Source organism: Dromiciops gliroides, chromosome 6, assembly GCF_019393635.1.
Source record: "Dromiciops gliroides isolate mDroGli1 chromosome 6, mDroGli1.pri, whole genome shotgun sequence".
Lineage (NCBI taxonomy): Eukaryota > Metazoa > Chordata > Mammalia > Microbiotheria > Microbiotheriidae > Dromiciops > Dromiciops gliroides.
The window spans coordinates 221,688,508-221,710,782 of NC_057866.1; the positions used below are offsets into that span (position 1 = coordinate 221,688,508).

Below are 22,275 nucleotides of genomic sequence, written 5' to 3' on the forward strand. Positions count from 1 at the left end.
ATGTGGATGCTATGCCATTTGGTGTATATATGTTTAGTTTTGAATATTTCAATGTTTATGATTCCTTTAGCAAGATGTAGTTTCCTTGCTTATCCCTTTTAATTAGGGATAAAATTAGCATAGAAAAATATGCTTTTGCTTCTTTTTAGCTCAAGATTGCTACCCCTACCTTTTTTTACTTCAGCTAAAGCATAAAAGATTCTGCTCCTTATTTTTTTCTGTGTGTCTGTTTCTAGTGTGTTGTGTTTTGTTTGTTTGTTTTGTTTTGTTTTTTGTAAATTACATATTTTGTTGAATTTTGGTTTTTAAGCCATTTCACTCTCTACTTCCATTTTATGGGTGCATCCATACCATTCACATTCATAGTTATGATTACTAACTGTGCATTTCCCTCCATCCTTTTTTTTTCTGTTTATCCATCTCTCTTTTTTTATCCTGTCCCTCTCCCAAATCCCCTTTGACCTGAGAGCCCTGGAGTTTGACTCTTTCACACTACTATTTTCAGAGCTAGTTCTTGGAAATTTGCAGTGGGCCCTAGGTGTTGTGATCTGGGGAGAGGTGTCATCACTGCTCCCTTGGTCTGATCTCTGGTCCTTACCCTAGAAGGGACCCTGATCCTGTGGGATTAAGAAGGAATTTAAGAAAATTAATAATTTAAGAAATAAAATGTGACAAGTTAAGCAAAACCATTTTGCAAAAAAGCAAGTCCTATACAGGTGTAAATCATTATTTTTTTTAAAAAGGGATTCCAAATACATTTCTTATTTTTTGGAGCATTTACAAAATAACTCAAAGTTTCATTGGTTAAGCTTCTTAACATCAAGTGGCCAAAGTGTGCTTTTTTTCACCTCTAAAAATGGGTTAGGGGGGCAGCTAGGTGGTGCAGTTGATAGAGCACTGGCCCTGGAGTCAGGAGTACCTGAGTTCAAATCCGGCCTCACACACTTAACACTTACTAGCTGTGTGACCCTGGGCAAGTCACTTAACCCCAATTGCGTCACTAAAAAAAAATGGGTTAGAAATGAAAAATTATTTCTCCATTATTACATAGAGGTATATAGGGCAGGGAAGCCATTTTCATTGCATACCTATGTAACCAATTTCTAGTTTTTTTCTTGGCGTCTGAATATCGTGTGAATGCTTCTGGATTTAACAGCACTATATATATATATATATATATATATATATATATGTATGTATATATGTATGTGTATATATATGCATATGTATATGTATATATGTATTTATAATCTGGCCCAGGCCTACAAGAAGGGAAGTTACCTAATCCTGAAAATAATGTAGCACTTCATTTATGCAGAGGTTTGTTGTTGTTGCTGTTGTGTGTGTTGTTTAATTTAGCAATAGAAACGTCTTCTGAACAAGTTTCATGTGGTATTTTCACCGAAAGGAAATGGAAAAACAATTGACTTACAGGTAACCAAAAGAAGGAAAGGGGTGGGGGGGGGGGAGGAGAAAAGAAATTTGAATAATCGTTAAAAAGTAATCACAAAGAGGATTCAATTATGACTGACAGCAATTATCCCAAAGAGGAAATGGCATCACATGAAGGAGGAATTACTTGGGTATGTGAGTAAGATGTGTGTGTGTGTGTCTGTGTCTCTGTGTGTGTCTATGTCTGTGTCTGTGTCTCTCTGTCTCTCTCATAAATGTATTCTTAGGGCAAAATACGTTGTTTAAACAAAAGCATGTAGTTAGCTCCTCATTTCATCACAGTAATAATAATTTTAAAAACTGTCGAAAGTCAATACTGAACTTACATTTCTCAGAATAATCAAAGAAAAAAGACAGTTCAAACTAGCATTCTAATTATCAAAATAATTTTGATTAATTTTTCCCCTACTGGGTACAGTGTACTTTATTGAAGCTGCATGCTCCTGAATTCTAAAGCACTATAAATTTTAAAATATTGGGTATATTCTGTTTTTACTAACATTCCTCTTTGCACCTAGTGTTGGGTTTAAATAACAGCAAATTCTGTTTCTCTAAGACATAAAGGGAAGGGGGTCAACCTACACAAATACACCACCCAGGAATATGCTAGAGAGATCTCCAACTGTCTCAGGAGAGCTGGTTGTTTAATTTTCATTTGAAAATTGACACCTCAGAAATTAGAAAAACTTACAAATGAGGGCTTGATTTATTATTTTGTTGATTACTTAAAGTAATGTAGAAAATGTTAATAATTTAGACTAAACTGAAAAGTGAATTTGGGGGGGGGGAGCATTTACCAGCACCTTCCCCCCACCCCCTCACCGGCTCAAAGTAAAGGACTAACAAGATGCTGAAAACACAATTGTTCACTACATGTAAACAAGGTCTTGAACACCTTCCTAGTTGTGACAAGAAATGTGTTCAGATTAGCTGAGGTACCCTTGTGAGCTGTATAAATCCAGAAGCTAGTTCTGAACCCAAAAGATCAGCATATCCAGCAATGAAGAGGAGCAATAATTGCCCCTGAGAAAGAATTAGGGAGGAAAGTTCTTTGGCTTTGACCTAAGTATCTTCTGCTTCCCCTGACCAGGGCCTCCCAAATAGCTGGGTCCGTCAGGAGCCCCGATAGACTAGACCCAATGAGGAAAACAGACTCAAGTTCTACAAAGAGCCTAGCAGAAAAGCTACAACAGACCTAAAAGGATCTTCTTGAAAACTCCATAAAAAGGACTTCCAAGAACTATGAATTACCTCCCTTTATCATGGGGGCTCTAAGCATGAGACTACTTTCCTTTAGATTCATAATAATAAACATTTTTATTTAAAGTAAAAAAAAATAGGTGGGAAGCAGCAGTACAGAACTAGAAACAATGGGTCCAAATTTTGGAGAGCAGATCAGCTGTTGTAAAGAAAATAATATACATTATAGTAACATGACAAAATGGGATGCTTTGGAAAGCAGTAGGTTCCCAATCACTAAAGGTCTTCCAAAAGAGCTAAATTATAACTTCTTTGGATTTTTTAACTTAATGCTGCATTTAAAAAGCACAGAGATGGGGCAGCTAGGTGGCACAGTGGATAGAGCACCGGCCGTGGAGTGAGGAGGACCTGAGTTCAAATCTGGCCTCTGACACTTAACACTTACTAGCTGTGTGACCCTGGACAAGTCACTTAACCCCAATTGCCTCAATTAAAAAAAAAAAGCACAGAGAATTTCCACACATAAATCAAAACATGCAAAAAATAGGACTGTATATGAAATTATGAATTCTATCTCATACTGGTTGCTTCCAAGTATATAATTCTATACTTTCATTTTTAAAGTTCTGCTTGTCATGCTATTTGATTTTCCCTTGAGTAAATTTGAAATATTACAATGACCCCTTAAGACTATTAGTATTACATTATTACTAACTACACCTCCCATTAACCTTCTTTTCTTCCTCCCAAATTCTCCCTCCACAAATGCGGAAGTGGAGGTTAATCCACACTATGGCCATGTCTAAAAATCCTCCTTCTTCCATCTGGTGTCCTTCTGTCTGAAAAATGGTAACATGTTTAAAGTATTTCCAGGTCTCTTGGGGACTTGGTTCTTTGTACTCATTAGTTTCAAAATTGTTTTCTCTTTATGTTGACCTTATACTGGTTTAAATTCTTCTGACTCTGCTTATTTTGCTTTGCATCAATCAGTTCATAAAACCCAGGATTCGATGAAATCACCTCTCATCACTTCCTATAATTATTTTCCCAATTATCTAAGGCTATCTAAAAGACCTTAGGTACTACTTAACTTTTAATCCCCACTTTAGGATATGGACATGTTTATATGATGACTCTTACCTCCCCAGTATTTTCACCTTCTTAATGAAGTGCTCCCTGTTCCCACATTAACCTTTGTTTTACATACTTCTACACCAAAAATTTTTACATCTATGATCAATCTCTTTTGTGTATTTATATACACCTCTCATGTACCCCGATTATGTGAAATAAAAAGGTTCACCTTTCCTTTCTACTACGTTTTTTTTTTTTTACCTGCCCTTGGTCTTATCACTCTTCAAACTCTAAAACTAGAATTAATACACCCGCCCCTCCCCCCAACGTCCTCTGACGATATTAAGGTTCTAAAGATCTACCAAAAGTTTCTTCCTCCCCCTATTCCCAACCTTCTTCCTCCTATAGAATCCCTTAGATTCTATATGTACATGTTTGATACTATGTCATAAACCTGTGGAGGAATGTTTATGAAGTTGCTAATTATATTACTGTAGTAAAAACTTCCTTTCTGAAGGCTACATGTTATGCTGACTCATTGATAACTACTGATTATCAAGTGGGAAGCATACCTTTCAGGGTCCATGAGGTATAGCATTAAAAAAAAATGACACAACAATTGATTGGCCATCAGAATCTACAAAGAAAGTATCAAATAGTCCAAAGAGGCCTAGATTTGTGGTTAGAAGACCTGAATCTTAAGACTCATCCATAATTCAGTAACTGTTTAACTTAACAGCAAGTAATTTGTTGTTGTTCAGTAGTTTTTCAGTCATGGCACCATTTGGGGTTTTCTTGACCGGGATCCTGAAGTGCTTTGCCATTTCCTTCTCTATGAAGCAATTAGGGTTAAGTGACTTGGGTCAAACAGCTACTAAGCATCAGAGGCCAGATTTGAATTCAGGTCTCCTGATTCTAGGCCTGGTGCTCCATCCACTGCACCACCCAGCTGCCCAAGTAATTTTTTTTTGTTTTGGTGAAGCAATTGGGGTTAAGTCACACAGCTAGTAAGTGTTGTGTCTGAGGTCAGAGTTGAACTCAGGTCCTTCTGAATCCAGGGCAGGGGCTCTATCCACTGCACCACCTAGCTGCCCCTGACCAATTCATTTTTAATGAATATTTAATCTGTGTCACTATCTATCTAAATAATGTCTCTTGTTTTAAATAGTATTTCCTGGAACCAGTGTTAATATAGTTATACAGTTGCTTCTCAAACTTTTTCGATTGTTCCTTTCCTTTCATGACTCTCTAGTGGATGCAAATCAATTTAAATGTTGTTTAATATTCTTCCTTGTAAATAGTAGGCAGCCATTCCCTTGGGGCTCTTAACACTTATCCATTTTGGAACTGGACCAGTTTTAAAATCCTATAAATTCTAAATCAGCTTTTTAAGTGATGCTGTATTTAGTTGAGACAAATCATTCTATATAAAGAATATGTATTAATGACCTTTAATAGGAATCTTTTTTAAATGATGTCTAGAAAGATGGATTAAAAATGTTGCTACCTCCATAATTCCTACAAATATTGCACTTACTTTATGATGTTTTTATTTAATTTGAATTTATGATTTCTACAGTAATTTTTTTCTTTGCAAATTTAAAATCAAAAGGATTGAAATTATAATATTGTTACTTGGTGGGAAAAAAATGCTGGATTTGGAAACCCAGGTTCTACCAGTTTTTTATGACTCAGTCTCCTTAAACCTAAAATGAGGAGATTGGACTTATTGATTTCTGAGGTCCTTTTATCTCCAAACCCCATGATTCAATATTAAAATTGCCCCCCAAAATGCCACATCAGCAAATTTATGGTCTTGAACTTAATTCCTTTATCCTATTCCCATCTCCTTGCCTCCTTAAATGATTATGTACCAAACTGTGAAAGTAAACAGTGTTGATTTAGAAAAAAAAATAATACAATATCTGTATTTAGTAAAACCAAGTTCCTGTGATTAAGAGGTGGGGAAGTACTTAAGTGTCAAGAAGTCTCAAAATGTCAGAACATAAAGCATATTGAAAAATATTGTGTTTTTAAAGTATTGGGAACTCTCAATGTAGGAACTCCCTGTTCTGATATAAATTAGACAAATGATTCTTTTGTGTTATTTCATAAAGGTTTTTCAGATTTGTCTATATTCCTTATATTTGTTAGTCTTCCTTTTAATATTTTTATTGCAATAATTCATGGCTGTTTATTTAGCCATTCTCCTATTATTGGGCATTCACTTTGTTTCTAGTTTCTTTATTTTTTTTTTTTGTTGTTTTGTTTTGGTTTTTGTTTGTTTGTGAGGCAATGAGGGTTAAGTGACTTGTCCAGGGTAACACAGCTAGTAAGTGTCAAGTGTCTAAGACCAGATTTGAACTCAGGTCCTCCTGAATCCAGGGATGGTGCTTTATCCACTGCGCCCCCTAGCTGCCCCCTACTTTGTTTTTTAAGTACACATAATGTTGTTATGAAAATCACTGAATAGAGAGGTTTTTATTTTTTATAACACTTTTAGGGCATATTCACAACAGTAGGTCAAATATGATGTGGTCAAAGGATGCTGTGGTACAAAGCTTGTAGGCTTTGGACTCAAGAGCATCAGGTTCAACACCCTGCTCTGTGTGTTTGTGAGCAAGTCATTCAACATCCCTGGGCCTCAATTTCCTCATTTGTAAAACGATGGAGTTGGATTGGATGACTGGTAAGGCCTCTTTTAACCATGAATCTATGATCCTACAGTTGTTTTATCTTTTCTTTGTACTGTCTGATCACTCTCCCAAAAGATTTTCCAAATTTTCAGGTAAATGGAATCAAACCTTATTGAATTGTAACCTGAAAAAGCTGGAATGTTCTTTAGAGACCATTTTATACCACCTTCTGCTATTCAACAGGAGAAAATTATGCTAATATCACAGCAGTGAGGGAAAATAATTAATACATATTGTAATATATTAAATTTAATATGTGTATATGCATATATACATATATACATATTCACATACACATATATATATACACATACACACACTGTTCAATTTAATCTGCATAAGTAACACTTTCTTAAGTCTAGAATAGTAAATCAAGTTCTGATTTTTAGACACTGATGATTTCTGAAGTACAAATGGTCACACAGAAAATTTCACAATGGGCTGTTTTTTTAATCCTTTGAGCTGGGGTCCAACATACCCCTAAAAGAGTATGGAGAAGAAAAAGTCCTGGGGCCAAGTGAAGTTCTGAAGTCCCAGAAAGGCATTGGTAGCCCTTAGGCTACTAATCCCAGTTTGACTCCTCACCAAATGCTAATATACAATAGATTGGCACAAATATCGAACAAGTAAACCTATTTATCTAAGCAAATAAAAACCAGAATTTGGAGACACTATACAGGTTAGACACTATACAGAGTGAATGAGGTTTTCCACTGGGAGTGAGATATCTCACCTCAAATCAAGAGAAAGCTGCCCCAATTCCCAAAAGTGTCTAGGAAAATAGGCTGGACATTGGGGGCATGTTGAGGAACTGACTTTCCCTACATATCTGTTGTTCCCAAAGTCTGCCTATCTCCATATATCTGGAGTCAGTCCCCAAGCTAATATGGCACCATGTATGTCTAAAAGAAGAAAAATAAAGTCTCTTTTCTCTAGAGATTTATGAAATCAACCCCTTCCATTGTGCAATTATCAGCATTACATTATCATCTTCTCCACCAATAAGGAGACAAGCTTCAGGCTTGTCTAGAAACTTGTATTAGATGGATAGATAGGTAGGTAGATAGATAGATAGATAGATAGATAGATAGATAGATAGATAGATAGATAGATAGATAGATAGACAGAGAGATGGATAGATGAATGGATTGATGGACGGATGGATAGAAGGATGGACAGATGGATGGATGGATGGATGGATAGATAGACAGACACATACATACATACGCACACACACACACGCATTGTGTGTATATGTATATATGCTAGAGCCAGCTCTTCCTTACCTCCTAAACCACATTTTCAGGGTGAGCATTTAAATCTCAGAAAACATCAAACACTACAAAATCAAGGCTTGATTTATTGTTTTGTTTGTTGTACAGACTTAAGAAAGTGATAAGAGAAAATGTTAATAATGCAGATTAATCAACTTGTGTGTTCTATGTACATTTTTTTTGTCAGGGGAGAGACAATTGTTAAGTGTTTATAAGTAAGCCCTGTATATGAACATATACATAAATCTATGCATATATGTGAGAGAATTATCAGATTTGTTCTGTGACTTATCAAAATATGTTTTAATGAAATACATCCTGATAACTAATAGTATACTGTTGTCTCTATTGGATTTTATGCCGACTACTTACAGTATTAGAGAACTGTGCAGAGCACTAATTTACATAGGGCCTCATGGTCAGTGTGTCTGATAGGCAGGTTCTGGGCCCCAACCCTCCTGGTTTCGAGGCTATCTCTCTGTCCACTACCCCACACTGTGTCTTTTGGGTTGTGTTTACATTTCATAATACCAAAAGTTACGCTAGAGAACTTTTTCCTCTGTACTGTCATAAATTCATCTTGTTTTAGATTGTCCAACTCTATGTTCACCTTAGCTATTCAGAAGTTGCAATCATAAATCTCACTGTCTCAAATAAAGCTGAGGACCTAAAACAAGAGGAAAGGGACTGGGGCAGCTAGGTGGCGCAGTGGATAAAGCACTGGCCCTGTATGCAAGAAGACCTGAGTTCAAATCTGGCCTCAGACACTTCCTAGCTGTGTGACCCTGGACAAGTCATTTAACCCCCATTGCCCCACAAATTTTTTTTTTAAATTTTTTAAAGAGGAAAGGGTGGGGGGGTGGTGGCTAGGTGGCACAGTGGATAAAGCACCGGCCCTGGATTCCGGAGTACCTGAGTTCAAATCCGGCCTCAGACACTTGACACATACTAGCTGTGTGACCCTAGGCAAGTCACTTAACCCCCATTGCCCCGTAAAAAAAAAAAAAAAGAGGCATGGGGCTTCAGAGTAGCTAGAATAGAGCCAACAAAGTCCAGGAACTGAAATACATCCTCTATAATCACAGGAGATTTTCACTGGGAGGCTCTTTACTCTTATTCTTCACCCTCATATCCTGTTTCTCAGTGTACATATCCTTCTAAGAAGTCATAAATTAGGGTTTGTCACAGGGCTGCAGACATCGACAGTGACCAAGACCATTAGTTGACAATGACAGAGTAGACAGAAAGCCTATAGACTCCTAACCAGAACTAAGGACAGATAAATGAACAGCAAAACTGGCCTTCTGAAGCCATTTAGTAGAAGGATCAAATAGCCCTACACAACTTTATAGCCTTTAAAGGTATCACAGTTACCAGAAACATTGTTCAAAGTGCCAGAAGAAACCATAGAGACCTCGCAGTCCCAGTCCCTCATTTTATGGAAGAAGAAATTGAGGCTAGGTGAAGTGACATGATTTTTTCCTAAGGTTGCATCCCAGCTAATGGTGCAATATAATAATTAAAAGTCAGGTAATGACTCTGACTGATCAGTAAAAAGTTAATGTTCACTAGAGTGTGACATGGAGTTGTAGAAAACACTTTAGAAATATTCCCATTAAAAGTGGTTACTGGGGCAGCTAGGTGGCACAGTGGATAGAGCATCAGCCCTGGATTCAGGAGGACCTGAGTTCAAATCCAGCCTCAGATACTTAACAATTACTAGCTGTGTGACCCTGGGCAAGTCACTTAACCCCAATTGCCTCACACACACACCCCTTCCTCCCCCACCCCCGGCAAAAAGTGGTTACTAACAACAACACCGACAACATAGATTTTGTTTCACTTAGTCATAAAATTCACTCATGAGGAACAACAGTATTTCCTAATCACACTAAATAAATGAGGTGTCGATTAATGTGCAGCAGGGTTTCAATGCTTATGCATTGTGGCAGTTTTTCTGTGATGTTATTTTGTGTAAGAGTTAAGTATGGATTTACTTAAGCCTTACAGTTGAATGCACACTGACTTATGGTAATGTAGCTTTCCAATTCAAAGTTCCCATTTCCTCACCAGAGAGTTAATAAGTAAGGTGACAACAAGATTTAGGAAGGCTCTTTAGACTTGAACAAGTGGATGAGGAAAATGAGACCTGGAAGAGTTAAGTTGGAACTCACAGTAAACATGTCTACTCCATCTCAACTATTCACACCTTGCCATCTCTAAAGCTCCTTCCCATTCAAGACCTAGAACTCTGACATCCTTCTCCCAGATCATGCCTCCTCCACCTGATCTTTGCCTTCATCCTGGCCTCCCTCCATGCTCCATCACTATTGCTCTGGACCTCGTAGTTAGCCATTCCAAGAAGACAGAGCCCTTTGCTCTCAGCTCTCAGTTGCTAGGCTCTTTGGTCCTTTTTTTTTTTGCTTGTTTCCTATAGTTCATGCACTGTGTATCCCTTTATCTCTTGCTTCCTGGGTCCATTACAGATTCGATATATTTAACCTTAGCTTCATCTTCAGAAATGAATTGCAGGTATTATTATTCACATCATATTACAGTACCCATATCTATTGTTCCAGACCTGCACTACCCTTCTCCTAAAATTGCTATCCCCTTTCCCCAATAATAAAAATCTAAAATTAATGTAATCAACATTATCCATTTAACTTCCTATGATCCTCTCTATCTCTTATTTGGTCATAAAGTCTTCCCTACCTATATACAGTTTTGTTTTAAAAGATTTTGCTGATCAGCCCACCAGAAAGTCATCTTTCCTTCCTCAAAATTTTATAAAATGTTTTGTGTTGCTCATCTCACCTCATCACTACCCTCTGCCCCTCTGATTGGAATGTAGAGCCATAAATTTCCAAATCTCTATTTAAAGAGCGACCTGAGCTCAGAACTTTTCTTCTCATTTGAATGTCCCCCCTCAAACATCTCTAATTTCTCTACTATGTCCCAATACTAGGTAACTTCCTTGATACACTTCAGACCCCCAGAATTTTCAGTTTCTTTTTCGTTTGTTGTCTTTCCCCATTAAATTGCAAACTCATTGAGGGCAGGAACTGTATAGTTTTTTGTATCTGTATCCCTAACACTTAGCACAGTGCCTGGAACATAGTAGGTGCTTACTAAATGTTTATTGTCTATTGACTTGTCCATATACCACTGTCAACATGTCATACTTATTTGGGTACATACATGTTGTTCTTTCCCTGGTCTGAAGCTATGTGAAGGAATGGACTGCACTTGTTTTTCATCTCTGTATCCTAGGGCAGGCATAATCTCTCTTAGAGATTCTTCTTATTTTTTTTTTCTGTACTGCCCTTTTGTCACTTTAATTATTCGAATGTGTTGGGTAATATCAAGGTGCATATATATATGTATATATGTGTATATGTCTGTATATATATATATAAACACATGTACATACATACACATATATACCTACCTATCTACACATATACATATCTACACACAAAAGAATAAGAGGTTTTAACATAAACCTTATTCGTCTGTTTAACACAATACTCCAGGAGGGTAAGGACAGTGTCTAATCTCAACTTTGTCTTTCCCTCAATTAACTACCCACACAGTTGATACTTAATAAAATGTTTGTTGAATGAATGAATGACGTGTTTCTGATAATGTTATGTACTTAATCACCAATCTTTGCCTACCTACTCCCTTTAAAAAGTGCAGTTAAAAACTTTTAGTTCTAATGAGCATTTAAATTACAGCATTTCATTTGGGATGTCAGAATATATCCCAGTGGGCGAATGCAAAATGCCTTCTGATTCATAAGAGGTCAATAAGTTAAGTGATTATAATTGAAGGAAAAAGTGGAAGGAGCCTGTGGATCAGTGAAAAGGCAGTATATTGTGCTCCTGCTATAAAAACAAATGTGTGGGGGTGTAGTTCTCTCATTATGTTAATCAATGGTCTCTTTTTAGAAAATCTTATCTGAAAAGAGCTGGCTGCTAAGGCTTGAACAAATGTTAGGGAGCCAAGGGTGATGAGTATCCTCACCTAAGTAGGACCCATTGCTGTTTCCTACAAAGGCGAATGGAGGTTTGAAGGGCAAGTCTTTGGAAGGTGCCCATAGGACTTCTCTCTTATCCTCAGTATGGCCTGACTGTAAGGCACAACCCTTCTTAAGAGCCAACACTTCACCCTCTGTGAAGTTCAAAAGAATCAGTATCAGCCCTACAAATTGCTCCATGATGTCTGATTAGACCCTGTAATCTCTAGCCTTTTAAACTAGAATCCAGGTCTCAGTGGCCTTTTAAGTCTTCTAATGTTTGTTTCACTGTCCCCTTGTAGACCATGTTCATTGATTGGAATTCAAATCTCAGCTCTGCTACTTTAGGAGTAGTGTAACTTTGGGCAAGTCATTTAATTTTTCTAGGCTTCAGTTTCCTCATTTGTTAATTGACAGTGTGTCATTGAAAAAAAAAAAGTTCCAAGAGACTGTTTCTGGGTAAATTAAAATTAGTTTTATTGACTATGTCTAGAAAGCAGTCAACAAAAACTGGGTCCCCTCAGTAGCTAAAGAGTAGGAACCTGTTGAACCTTTGATATTTATAGTCTTTTGAAAAAGGGGCACACCTGAGTGTGAAAATCTGATTGGTCAACAAGTAATAAGAGAGAATGAATATAATGAGGTGGGCTATATTAAAATGAGGGTCTTTAAGGTCATCTTGGTCAAAGAGACTTATCAATTTCTATATCACCTAACTGACAAAAGGGAGAATCCACATTTTCCCAAACCTGTCTGGGTAAACACAATGAGGAGGAGCCTATCCATTAGCCTACACTTAGAATCTCTTTTACGGTATTTGATTATGTCTCAGCCATCCTGGCTTGGTAAGTATTTAAGAAAGATTTCTTGCACAGGTTGATTTCTGGGTGAGGAAGGAGAAAAGTAGAAAAACATTGGTCCTAATTCAATAATTAGTTATTAATACCAGAGATAAATAATCATTTCTCACAACAGGATTAGCCCTGGATTCAGGAGGACCTGAGTTCAAATCTGGTGTCAAACACTTGACACTTACTAGCTGTGTGACCATGGGCAAGTCACTTAACCCAAATTGCCTCACACACACACACAAAAAAAAAAAAAAGAGAGAGAGAGAAAGAAAGAACAAACAGAAAGCTGTTTTGTTAGGTTTGAGATACTGGAAGGCAGTGGCAATGATGGACAATGGCTCTGGCACAAGTCATTTTACCTCTAAGTGCCTCTCTCAGATTATAGGGTGCAGAGCAGGTGCCTGCCTCTCTGCATTGGTACGAGGAGTTTCTTCATTGGCAGATCCCTGCACAGGTGAAATCCTTAGTACAGGAAATGAGCAAAAATTGGGCTTCATTTTCTCCATTACAAAGGTTGATTTTTAAAATATATTCCTCATACTCCCACATCACCCTCTGCTTTGTAGATTTCCACTTGTTAACCTCTTGACATCGGTTTTTCTCTCTTCCTCCTCAGAATCTCTTTCTATTTTTTTTTTACTTTATTTCTGCAGTCCTCTAAGAACTCTTCAGCTTTCTGTAATACGCTGGACCTCAGATAGATATGTTGCTCACGTCTTTTTGCCTTTTCCTTTGCCAGGAAGAACAACTCACACTTGTAAAATTGATAATTCTCTAAGGCAGGAATGAGAATAGGAACCATTCAAGATCAGTTCCCTCAGTGTCTGAACTTCCTAGGTCAAAAGGTGAATTCTTGTCTCAGGTAGCTCATCTTTATCATACTTCTTACTTAAAGCCTGTTCTTTTTCCTGGAGATGCCTGGTAGCTCAGGGTTTCTTGGGACCATGTTTTTAACATATCTTTTGCTGATCCCCCCCCCCATTATTAAGTCAAGTGAAGTAAGTGAGCATTTATTACAGACCTACTATGTGCCAGGCATTGTGTTAGACTCTAGGGATACATATAAAAAAAGGCAAACAATAAAGACAAAGCTCTTCCCACTTCTTTTATCCTGTCTGTCCCATCCTGGGGACAGGTTTGTTCCTGGTTGGATGGGGGCTCCACATCCAGGGATGCTTGTGGGTATTAATCTTCTATCACTATATAATCATTAATGTCTGGTTATATATTATGCAATATATAATAGAGATGTTAGAAGAGTTAAGAGAAAAATGTTATAGAATAAGAACATGAGTATTTCAATAACTTCATTTGGTTTGGGGGTATTGCCAGGACCTGTGAATGAATAATCTTTCGTTCTTTCCCAGTTTTTGGAAGAAATGATTAAAAGTTAAGAAAAACATATTTTCTTTAGGTTCAGACAAAATGAAAATGTTACCTAGCCTCAAAGAACTTACAATTGACTTTAAAATGCCTTCTTCAATATGTGTACATTTCCAGCCCTGAACCCCTTTTCTGAGCTTTAATGCCCATATTACTCAATGTATCTAGGATTTCTTAGGTTATTTCTTTTTATTTATCTTTCTTTTACCTCAGTGTCAACACACATAACAGCCTGAAATGACTAGTTCTAGTTCTCCTTCCAGACTTGCTTTTACCAACGCACCGTCTCCCATTCGCCTGAATTAGAAACCTTAACAACAACCTTGATTTCATACCACTCCCAATGTTTCTCTTTCCTTCAACAGGTACCACTGAGTCTGCCTTCATAACATTTTCTTTCTTATTTCCTATCACCTCCAGTCTTTTATTCCTCTAAAAAACACATGCACCACTCTATGTTATACTACTCAAAACATTACTTTGTACTTGTCAACTTCTTTCTCCCAAACTTTCAATGGCCTCTTGTTATTACTTTTAAAAATCCCAAATCATTAGTTTGGCATCAAAGTTGTCCATGGTCTAGACCCTTCCTACCTCTCCCTTGTGATGTGGCTTTATACTCTTGCTTTACCCCATACATCAATCAATAAGCAGTAGCAAAACTCTGTTCTCTCCATTTCCTTATGCTATTTCCTCCTGCATGAAGATTTCTCCCCTTCTTTTACTCTTCTCTAAATCTGGCTTTTCCTTCAAAAATCAGCTTGTCTCACCTAATCTTTGAATCTTTTTCACCATTGTGTGACTACTTTCTTCTTTGGACTCCTTTACCATTAATACATGTTGTCCAAATGTACATCTAAAATTGATAAGGACCTTAGAGTTCATCTCATCCAAACCTCCCATTTTACAGAGGAGGAAACTGAGGCCCAGGAAGTTAAATGATGTGCCCAAGTAGTGTGAGATTTGAACCCAAGTCATCCTCCACCTCCAAAGCCACTTCTCTTTCTACTGTGCCATGTTTGGCACTCATCATTTACTGCTTTGTGGTTTATCTCCTCAGTTATGTTGTAATCCTGTAATTCCTTGCAGGCAGGAATCATTTTATAAATTATTATAAGTATTTATAGAGCACCTGCTATGTGTCAGCCACTGTTCCAAGTGCTTTCCAAAAAAAGTCTCCCTGGATCCTTTATATCTCATGTTTTCCACCTTTCCTATCTCTTATATGTAGTACTATCTTCTGTACATAGTAAGTACTTTATATATTATATATTCATATATGTGTGATAACAATAATAATAGGTAGCACTTTCTATAATGTTTTTAGGTTTTCAGAAGGCTTCATATATTTTCTTTTCTTTTCTTTTCTTTCTTTTTTTTTTTGCGGGGCTATGGGGGTTAAGTGACTTGCCCAGGGTCACACAGCTAGTAAGTGTCAAGTGTCTGAGGGCAGATTTGAACTCAGGTACTCCTGAATCCAGGGCTGGTGCTTTATCCACTGTGCCGCCTAGCTGCCCCCAAGCTTCACATATTTGGTCTCATTTGGTTCTTGAAAAAACCATGTGAAGTAAATGCTATTATTTCCCATACTTTACAGATGGGGAAACTGAGAGAAATTAAGTGACCTACCCTAGATCACATAGGTATAAATTGTCCCGGCAGAATTTGAACTCATTTTCTTGACCCCATGTCCAGCATTCTATTATGCTATTAACCCTAATTTATTTGTGTACTTAAATAATATGCACAGTCTAAAAGCAGTTAGCCTTAAAAAGAAATACTTCTGTGCTTGAACTGAAGCCCTGTTTTTCTCTTGTACAAGAACAGTCATGTCTCATCCCATCGGTCTCTAACTGAGAGGTCATTTCTAATAAGTATCATGTAGCTAAGTTCCAAGTTTTCCCCTCGGGGTTAGAACATAACATTGTGTGATAGGCACAGGCTTTCTTCTGGTATGACTGCAATGTTTGGGCATGGCAAGCCCTTGGAAAAGGCCTACAGGAAGTATGTGGTGACCTAAGTGTTTGGTCTTTTAGACACTGATGACAGTTAATCATTGTCTTAGGACCAGGGTAAGAAAGAACGATGTTGTTTCTCTGCTCTCTATTTTTCCTCCTCTACTGTCAAGGTTTGTCATCAGATAATTATAGATGACACAGTAAATACTTTTCCTTGCTGGGCTTCTTGCAGGGGAGTCTTAATTTCAGCTGAATTTCTTTCTACTATTGTGTGAAAGTAGTGGAATACAAAGAGAATGAATAGATGAGAAGGAGAAAGGATATATTTTAGAAATAAGATTGTATAGTGTACTGCCTTCATACCAAATTACAGTAATCGTGCTTTTGGAGAAATGAAAGGATAAATAAACTTGAAAGGCATTATGACATGTACTTTTGATTTTTCCGTATGCTCCATTTTCTGTGTGATGTATTCAATTTTATTTACTTGCTAAAAGTTGTGAATCTTCTCTGTTCTTTTGCAGATCACCAGAAACTGGAAAGGGAAGCTAGAATCTGTCGTCTTTTGAAGCACCCTAATATTGGTGAGAAAATGCTTTTACTTATCAAGTTTTCCCTTTTCTTTTCTTTGTGTGTGTGTGTGTGTGTGTGTGTGTGTGTGTGTGTGTGTTGTGGGGCAATGAGGATTTAGTGACTTGCCCAGGTTCACACAGCTAATAAGTGTCAAATGTCTGAGGTCGGATTTGAACTCAGGTTTCCTCATCTGTCACATGAGCTGAAAAAGGAAATGACAAACCACTCCAGTGTCTTTGCCACAAAAACTACAAATGGGTTCATAAAGAGTCAGACACAATTGAAATGACTGAACAATAGCAAAGTTCTCTATACCAAAAAATCATGTCTGGCTTAAAAACAAAAACCTTAATATTTTGTGTAAAATATATTGTGGACTTTTGTTAATATATTGGTGAATTATGTCTTTAAAGAGTTGATCATCCTTCATGTATAGGTTGAGATAAATCAGCAGGAGAGATGGATTAGAGGTAGATCTGAGAATTAATGTAAAAGTCCTTTTTGACTAATGTTCATCAGGCTCATATCTCTTCTGTGAGATTAGTACCTTGCACCAGCTGTCCCAGATGGATCACACTGGAGCTGGCATAGATTAGGAATTCTCTCTCCTCCACTTTCCTCTTAGACTCATAGAATGTCCAGTTTGGAGATGAATGTCTCCATTCATTGTCTCCTCCATTGGTTGCACCCAGAACCATCTATGCCCACTTGATGCTTCTCCCCCAGTCCCAAATCTGGTCATAGGATTCCCCCTTTTCACTGAAATAGTGAAAGATAGATTCCTAGAATCCTCAGTTAGAATTACCAATACATTCTTCTGTAGTGACAGTCTTTGATACTCCTTCCATAGATGTAGATTACAGACACTCCAGACCTTCCGAGAGGATTTGTGTGAGTTTAGAGAAATACTTATTAGCCAATCACTAGCTTTCTTATAATGAGTCCTCTGCTAGGCTGTACTCAGAAGACAAGCATACAATCTGTTGCTGTGCCTGTGCATACCATCCTCATGGGAGGTAGGAACTACAAAGGTTTGGCATAATCTCTGGAAGTCCAGGCCCATCTCCACACTACAAATCAGTCACACGAGTAAGACTTTTATGGAATTACATTTATTGATAAATCATTTTGTGGGCTGGCCTGGGAATCTAACAACCATGATAGCATTGTCCCTTTGGGAAATTGTAATCCAAATTAGAAACAACTGACAACAAATGAACTTCTTGAACACATGCTATTTGTAAATTAGGAGCTGTAAATTAGTAGTAAAGACCATTAGATTGAGAATCAGACTTGTTTTCTCATTTTGAATATGCTAATAATTAGCTTTGTGACATTAGGCAAATCACTTAACATTCCTTTGTAGAGTGAAGAAATTGAACTAGATGATCTCTGAGATCCATTTGAGTTTTAATATCCTGTGATTCATATTATTGTAGCAAGAAGAGTCTCTGAACCACACAGTTCCAAGCATCTCTTAAATACTTAGATGTGCCAAGAACTTCGCCAGGTATGGGGGATATAATGACTGTAATGAAAGAAATCCTGCCGTTAGGAGACCTCCATTCTATCAAAATCTTTCCATGTAATAGAAGTAAGATGTAACTGGGGGAAAGTACTCACATCTGGTGGGAACAGGAGAAAGATTATGGTGTGGGTGGCATTTGAATGGGAAATGCTGATTAGTTAGAAAGGAGTAGTTGTTTATGTGAGTAGAACCTTAGTGAGAACAGAGGTAGACAGAGCTGTCATGGCTTTGAAGGAAGAGGAGATGGAGAAGGAGAATATTAAGATTCTCTCCAGCAGGTGAAGAGGTTTCTAGCTCACTAGAGAAAAGCTGTATTTTTCATACTGTTATCAAAACAAACCATCCATTGAGAATGCTATAGGAAGTAGCTGCCTAAGAGGTGAATATAAATCTCAGATGCTGTTGGGAGTTTGCCCAAGAGCAGCTATTCATAGACATGGAAGAAAGATGCACCCTGGTGTCTGTGAGCCTAACAGTACAGGAGAGGAAAGAGCTATTGATATTCAGAAAAAAAAAATGCAGCAGCTATGTTAACATGCTGTTCCTTCCTGGTTCCTTCCTGTTGTGTTGCTGTCTGAAAATGCAACAAACCGATGGAGGGTCTGGGTATAGATATGTTTAAAGTGTAAAGAATAAACAAATGTCATTCAGATAAGGCCAAGTTTACATATGGCAACTTCACTCCGACCTTATTTCATGAGTCTACAAGTTTAATAAAAGATGATTCAGAATGAGTTGCATAAGGACATTTACCTTCTTTTTATAGATAATAATCAGTGAAGGATTTGGAATATACTGCTGTTGTATAACTACAGAATTCCTTTGTCATGTAACATTTAGAGAATTTGATGTCAGGATTCATTCATTCATTCATTCATTCATTCATTCATTCATTTTTAGGTGAAGGCAGTATTTCTGAAAGCATTATACCCAATTATACCCAATTCCTAGGATTATCTTGGAAAATGTAGCACTAATTATCACTCTTAAACTCATGTGCTTCCTCCAGTTACCCAAGTCTTTCTGTTGAAGCCACAAATAACTGGCATAATTAAGGTCTCTTAAAATCAAGAAAGATTCAATTTTTATTTTAAAATATCTCCCTTTCTTCATGGCTGACACAAAGGGGACAGGAAGCAGCTAAACTTAGTTTTACATAATTATAAAGTTTTTATTGGCAAAAAGAGATCCTTTGCCATTTCTCAGAGGCTAGTTCCTGCCGAAATGGAAAGCTATTCTGGAGTGAAAATGAATTTGTTTGCCTTGAGTTTTGTTGCTGTTTTGTTAGCATCATTTTTTTTCTTATACTTCTTTCATTTAGTTTACAATATTGAACACAAGTTAGTTATCTAGGTGTCTTTGGGGCAGTCCTTAGCTTTTCTATATATACCAATCTCAGAAGATCATTGTAAAGATAAAATAAGATTTTCAATGTGAAAGTGGTTCTAAAAGTGTAAAGCTCTATATAATGGCAAGGTATTATTGTCATCTATTATTTGGAAAATTGTCAATATAAAATTGTCAAATCTTTGAGGGTTGACAATATGGTACTAATGAAATATAAAAAGGTATGAATATTATGCAGATGAATCTTTTAGGTAAGTTTCTTTTCCTCATTATTCCAAAGAACAGAATGTTCACAGTTATAGTCCTAGTCTTCCTGGAACTAGAGTTAGATAAGTATTACCTTGCCCCTTTTATAAATCTTGGTACTTTGTATAGCATTTTAGACCAATGTAATGATATGAATTTTAGTTTCCAGTGTTGTTTTTAAAATAAGGAAATGAGTTAAGTATCAAGGACCATTATAATAGCCTCCTAAGTCATCTTCCCATCCCTAGGCTCTCCCCTCTCAAATTCAACCTTCACACACAGTTGACAAAAGGATATTTTTAAAGTACACATCTGTACTTCTCTGATCAAAAAGTTCTGGGATCGGGGCAGCTAGGTGGCGCAGTGGATAGAGCACTGGCCCTGGATTCAGGAGGACCTGAGTTCAAATCCGGCCTCAGACACTTAACACTTACTAGCTGTGTGACCCTGGGCAAGTCACTTAACCCCAATTGCTTCACCCCCCGCCCAAAAAAAAAAAGTTCTGGGATCCTTATTGGTCTTCTGATTGACATTTAATGCCCTCCACAGTCTAGTTCCAGTCAAATTACTCCCCTTCTTTTATTCTGTGGCCCAGGCAACTGACCTTTTTGCTGTTACTAATATACAATGTTCCATGTATTATCTTCATGCCCAGAACTCACTTCTTCTCACATCTGCTTCCCTGAGAATACCAAGCTCTCCTCAAAATTCAGTTCAAGTGACACCTCCTCCATGAGATCTTTCCTGCTCAGCCCTCCTGGGAGTGAGCGTTCTCTTGAAATTACTTTGTATTTATGTTCCCTATACTCTGTGTTTATTTATATGGGTAAGATAAATTGTAAGGTTCTTGAATGCAAGGACTATTTCATTTTATCTTAATATCCCCAGTCATTCACCCAGGGCCTGGCACATAGTAAGTGGTTAATAACAGTTTACTGATTGACTGATTTCTATTTTGCGATTAAAAATAATCACCAATAGAGTAGAAAATCTCTAGACTTGAAATCCAAAGGCTTTTTTTTTTTAATTAATGAAATTATCTGAAGTGGTCATTATCAAATAATACTAACAACATTCCATGTAATATATTTATTTACTTAGGCATCTATTCATTCATTTATTCATTCATTCATTCATTTTTAAAGAATACTTTGAAATCACCAAAGAAAGAAATTTTTTAAGTTGAAAATTTGGATTGAATGATGGGTCAATATGGTCAGCCTCACCTAGGATTTCTTAATTAGGCTCTCTTCATTTCTAGGGTGCCATAAGAACAAAATTATTATTTTAATATTATAAAAAGTCATCTTCTTATATATTACTAATATAAAATGAGTCTGTCAGAATAAGAGAATAATTTGCATAAATACATTTATATATAAGTTATTTTTTGAAGACCATCTATGTTTTCTAGAAAATGAATTGTATTATAAAGATAGATCATTTTATTGCTGAAGATAATGTGGCATGTTTCATGGGAATTCCCATTTCAATCACATCCATTAGTCCTAATACACCTTTCTTAATCTATAAAAAGGAAACATGGAACCATATATTAACATTTTAAAATCAAGTAGCTCATTTAAACTCACTTAAGAATAAAATTGATTATTTTATGCCTCATAAGTGAGTTTAAAAGTGAATTTCTAAAATATAAGAATGGTCATACTAACAACTGAGTTGTCATCATTTACAAATGATAGATATGTATGTAAAGAGCCCTTTTCTTTATACATCTGTATCTCTTTTCTTAATTATTTTTCCTAATTTACAGGACTTAAAGAACGAAAAGTTTTTTGTTTTTTGTTGTTTGTTTGTTTTTAAATAGAAATGAGGGGCAGATAGGTGGCGCAGTGGATAAAGCACTGGCCCTGGATTCAGGAGGACCTGAATTCAAATCCAACCTCAGATACTTGACACTTACTAGCTGTGTGACCTTGGGCAAGTCACTTAACCCTCATTGCCCCATAAAATTTTTTTTTAAATAAAAATTAAACAAAACAAAAAACCCAGAAATAAAAGGGGCAGCTAGGTGGTGCAGTGGATAGAGCAATGGCCCTGGAGTCAGGAGGACCTGAGTTCAAATCTGGCCTCAGACACTTAATACTAGCTGTGTGACCCTGGGCAAGTCACTTAACCCCAATTGCCTCAAAAAAAAAACAAAAAACAGAAATAGGAATGACACTGTGGAAAACATTCCAAGTGACAATTTCCCAACTAAGATTCTATGAGGAAAAAATGACATTTAACTGGAGATTATCTAGAGACGAAAATTTTTTTCCATAAATTTGTTCCGTGAGAGAGCATTAATTTGTTAGCAATTTTTTCTGAAACAGCAGACAACTCAATTGTGAGGACCCTGATAAACATCATGGACCCTAGAAAAATTTAGGGACTGGCAATTTATGGTACCTCCATTCTCCCTCTGGTTTTTATATAACTTTAGATAAATCACTAAACTTCTCTTGATCTCAGTTTCCTTATCTGTTAAAGGGAGTTGGGTCCCTCTAGATCTAAATTTCTTTCAACTTTTGTAAATTTCAGGTTAGAGGTGCCTTATTACAAGAATATGTCATTTTGGTTTGTCTTCTATGGTAGTGATCTGGAATTAGGTGTGGATTATGAATTAATTATGTATTTATATATTTTCTAATGGAGGCAAAGTCATCTAT

General features: G+C 36.8%; 1 protein-coding gene across 7 annotated transcripts in view; it reads left to right on the forward strand.

Moving 5' to 3' along the window:
- The window catches only part of CAMK2D (calcium/calmodulin dependent protein kinase II delta), a 364,907-nt gene that overhangs the window by 117,214 nt on the left and 225,418 nt on the right, over positions 1–22,275 (forward strand). For all 7 annotated transcript variants that reach the window (XM_043969913.1, XM_043969907.1, XM_043969912.1 and 4 more), the window contains exon 3: positions 16,434–16,493. In XM_043969913.1, the coding sequence (XP_043825848.1) occupies positions 16,434–16,493 (60 nt within the window). The remainder of the gene's footprint in view (positions 1–16,433; positions 16,494–22,275) is intronic.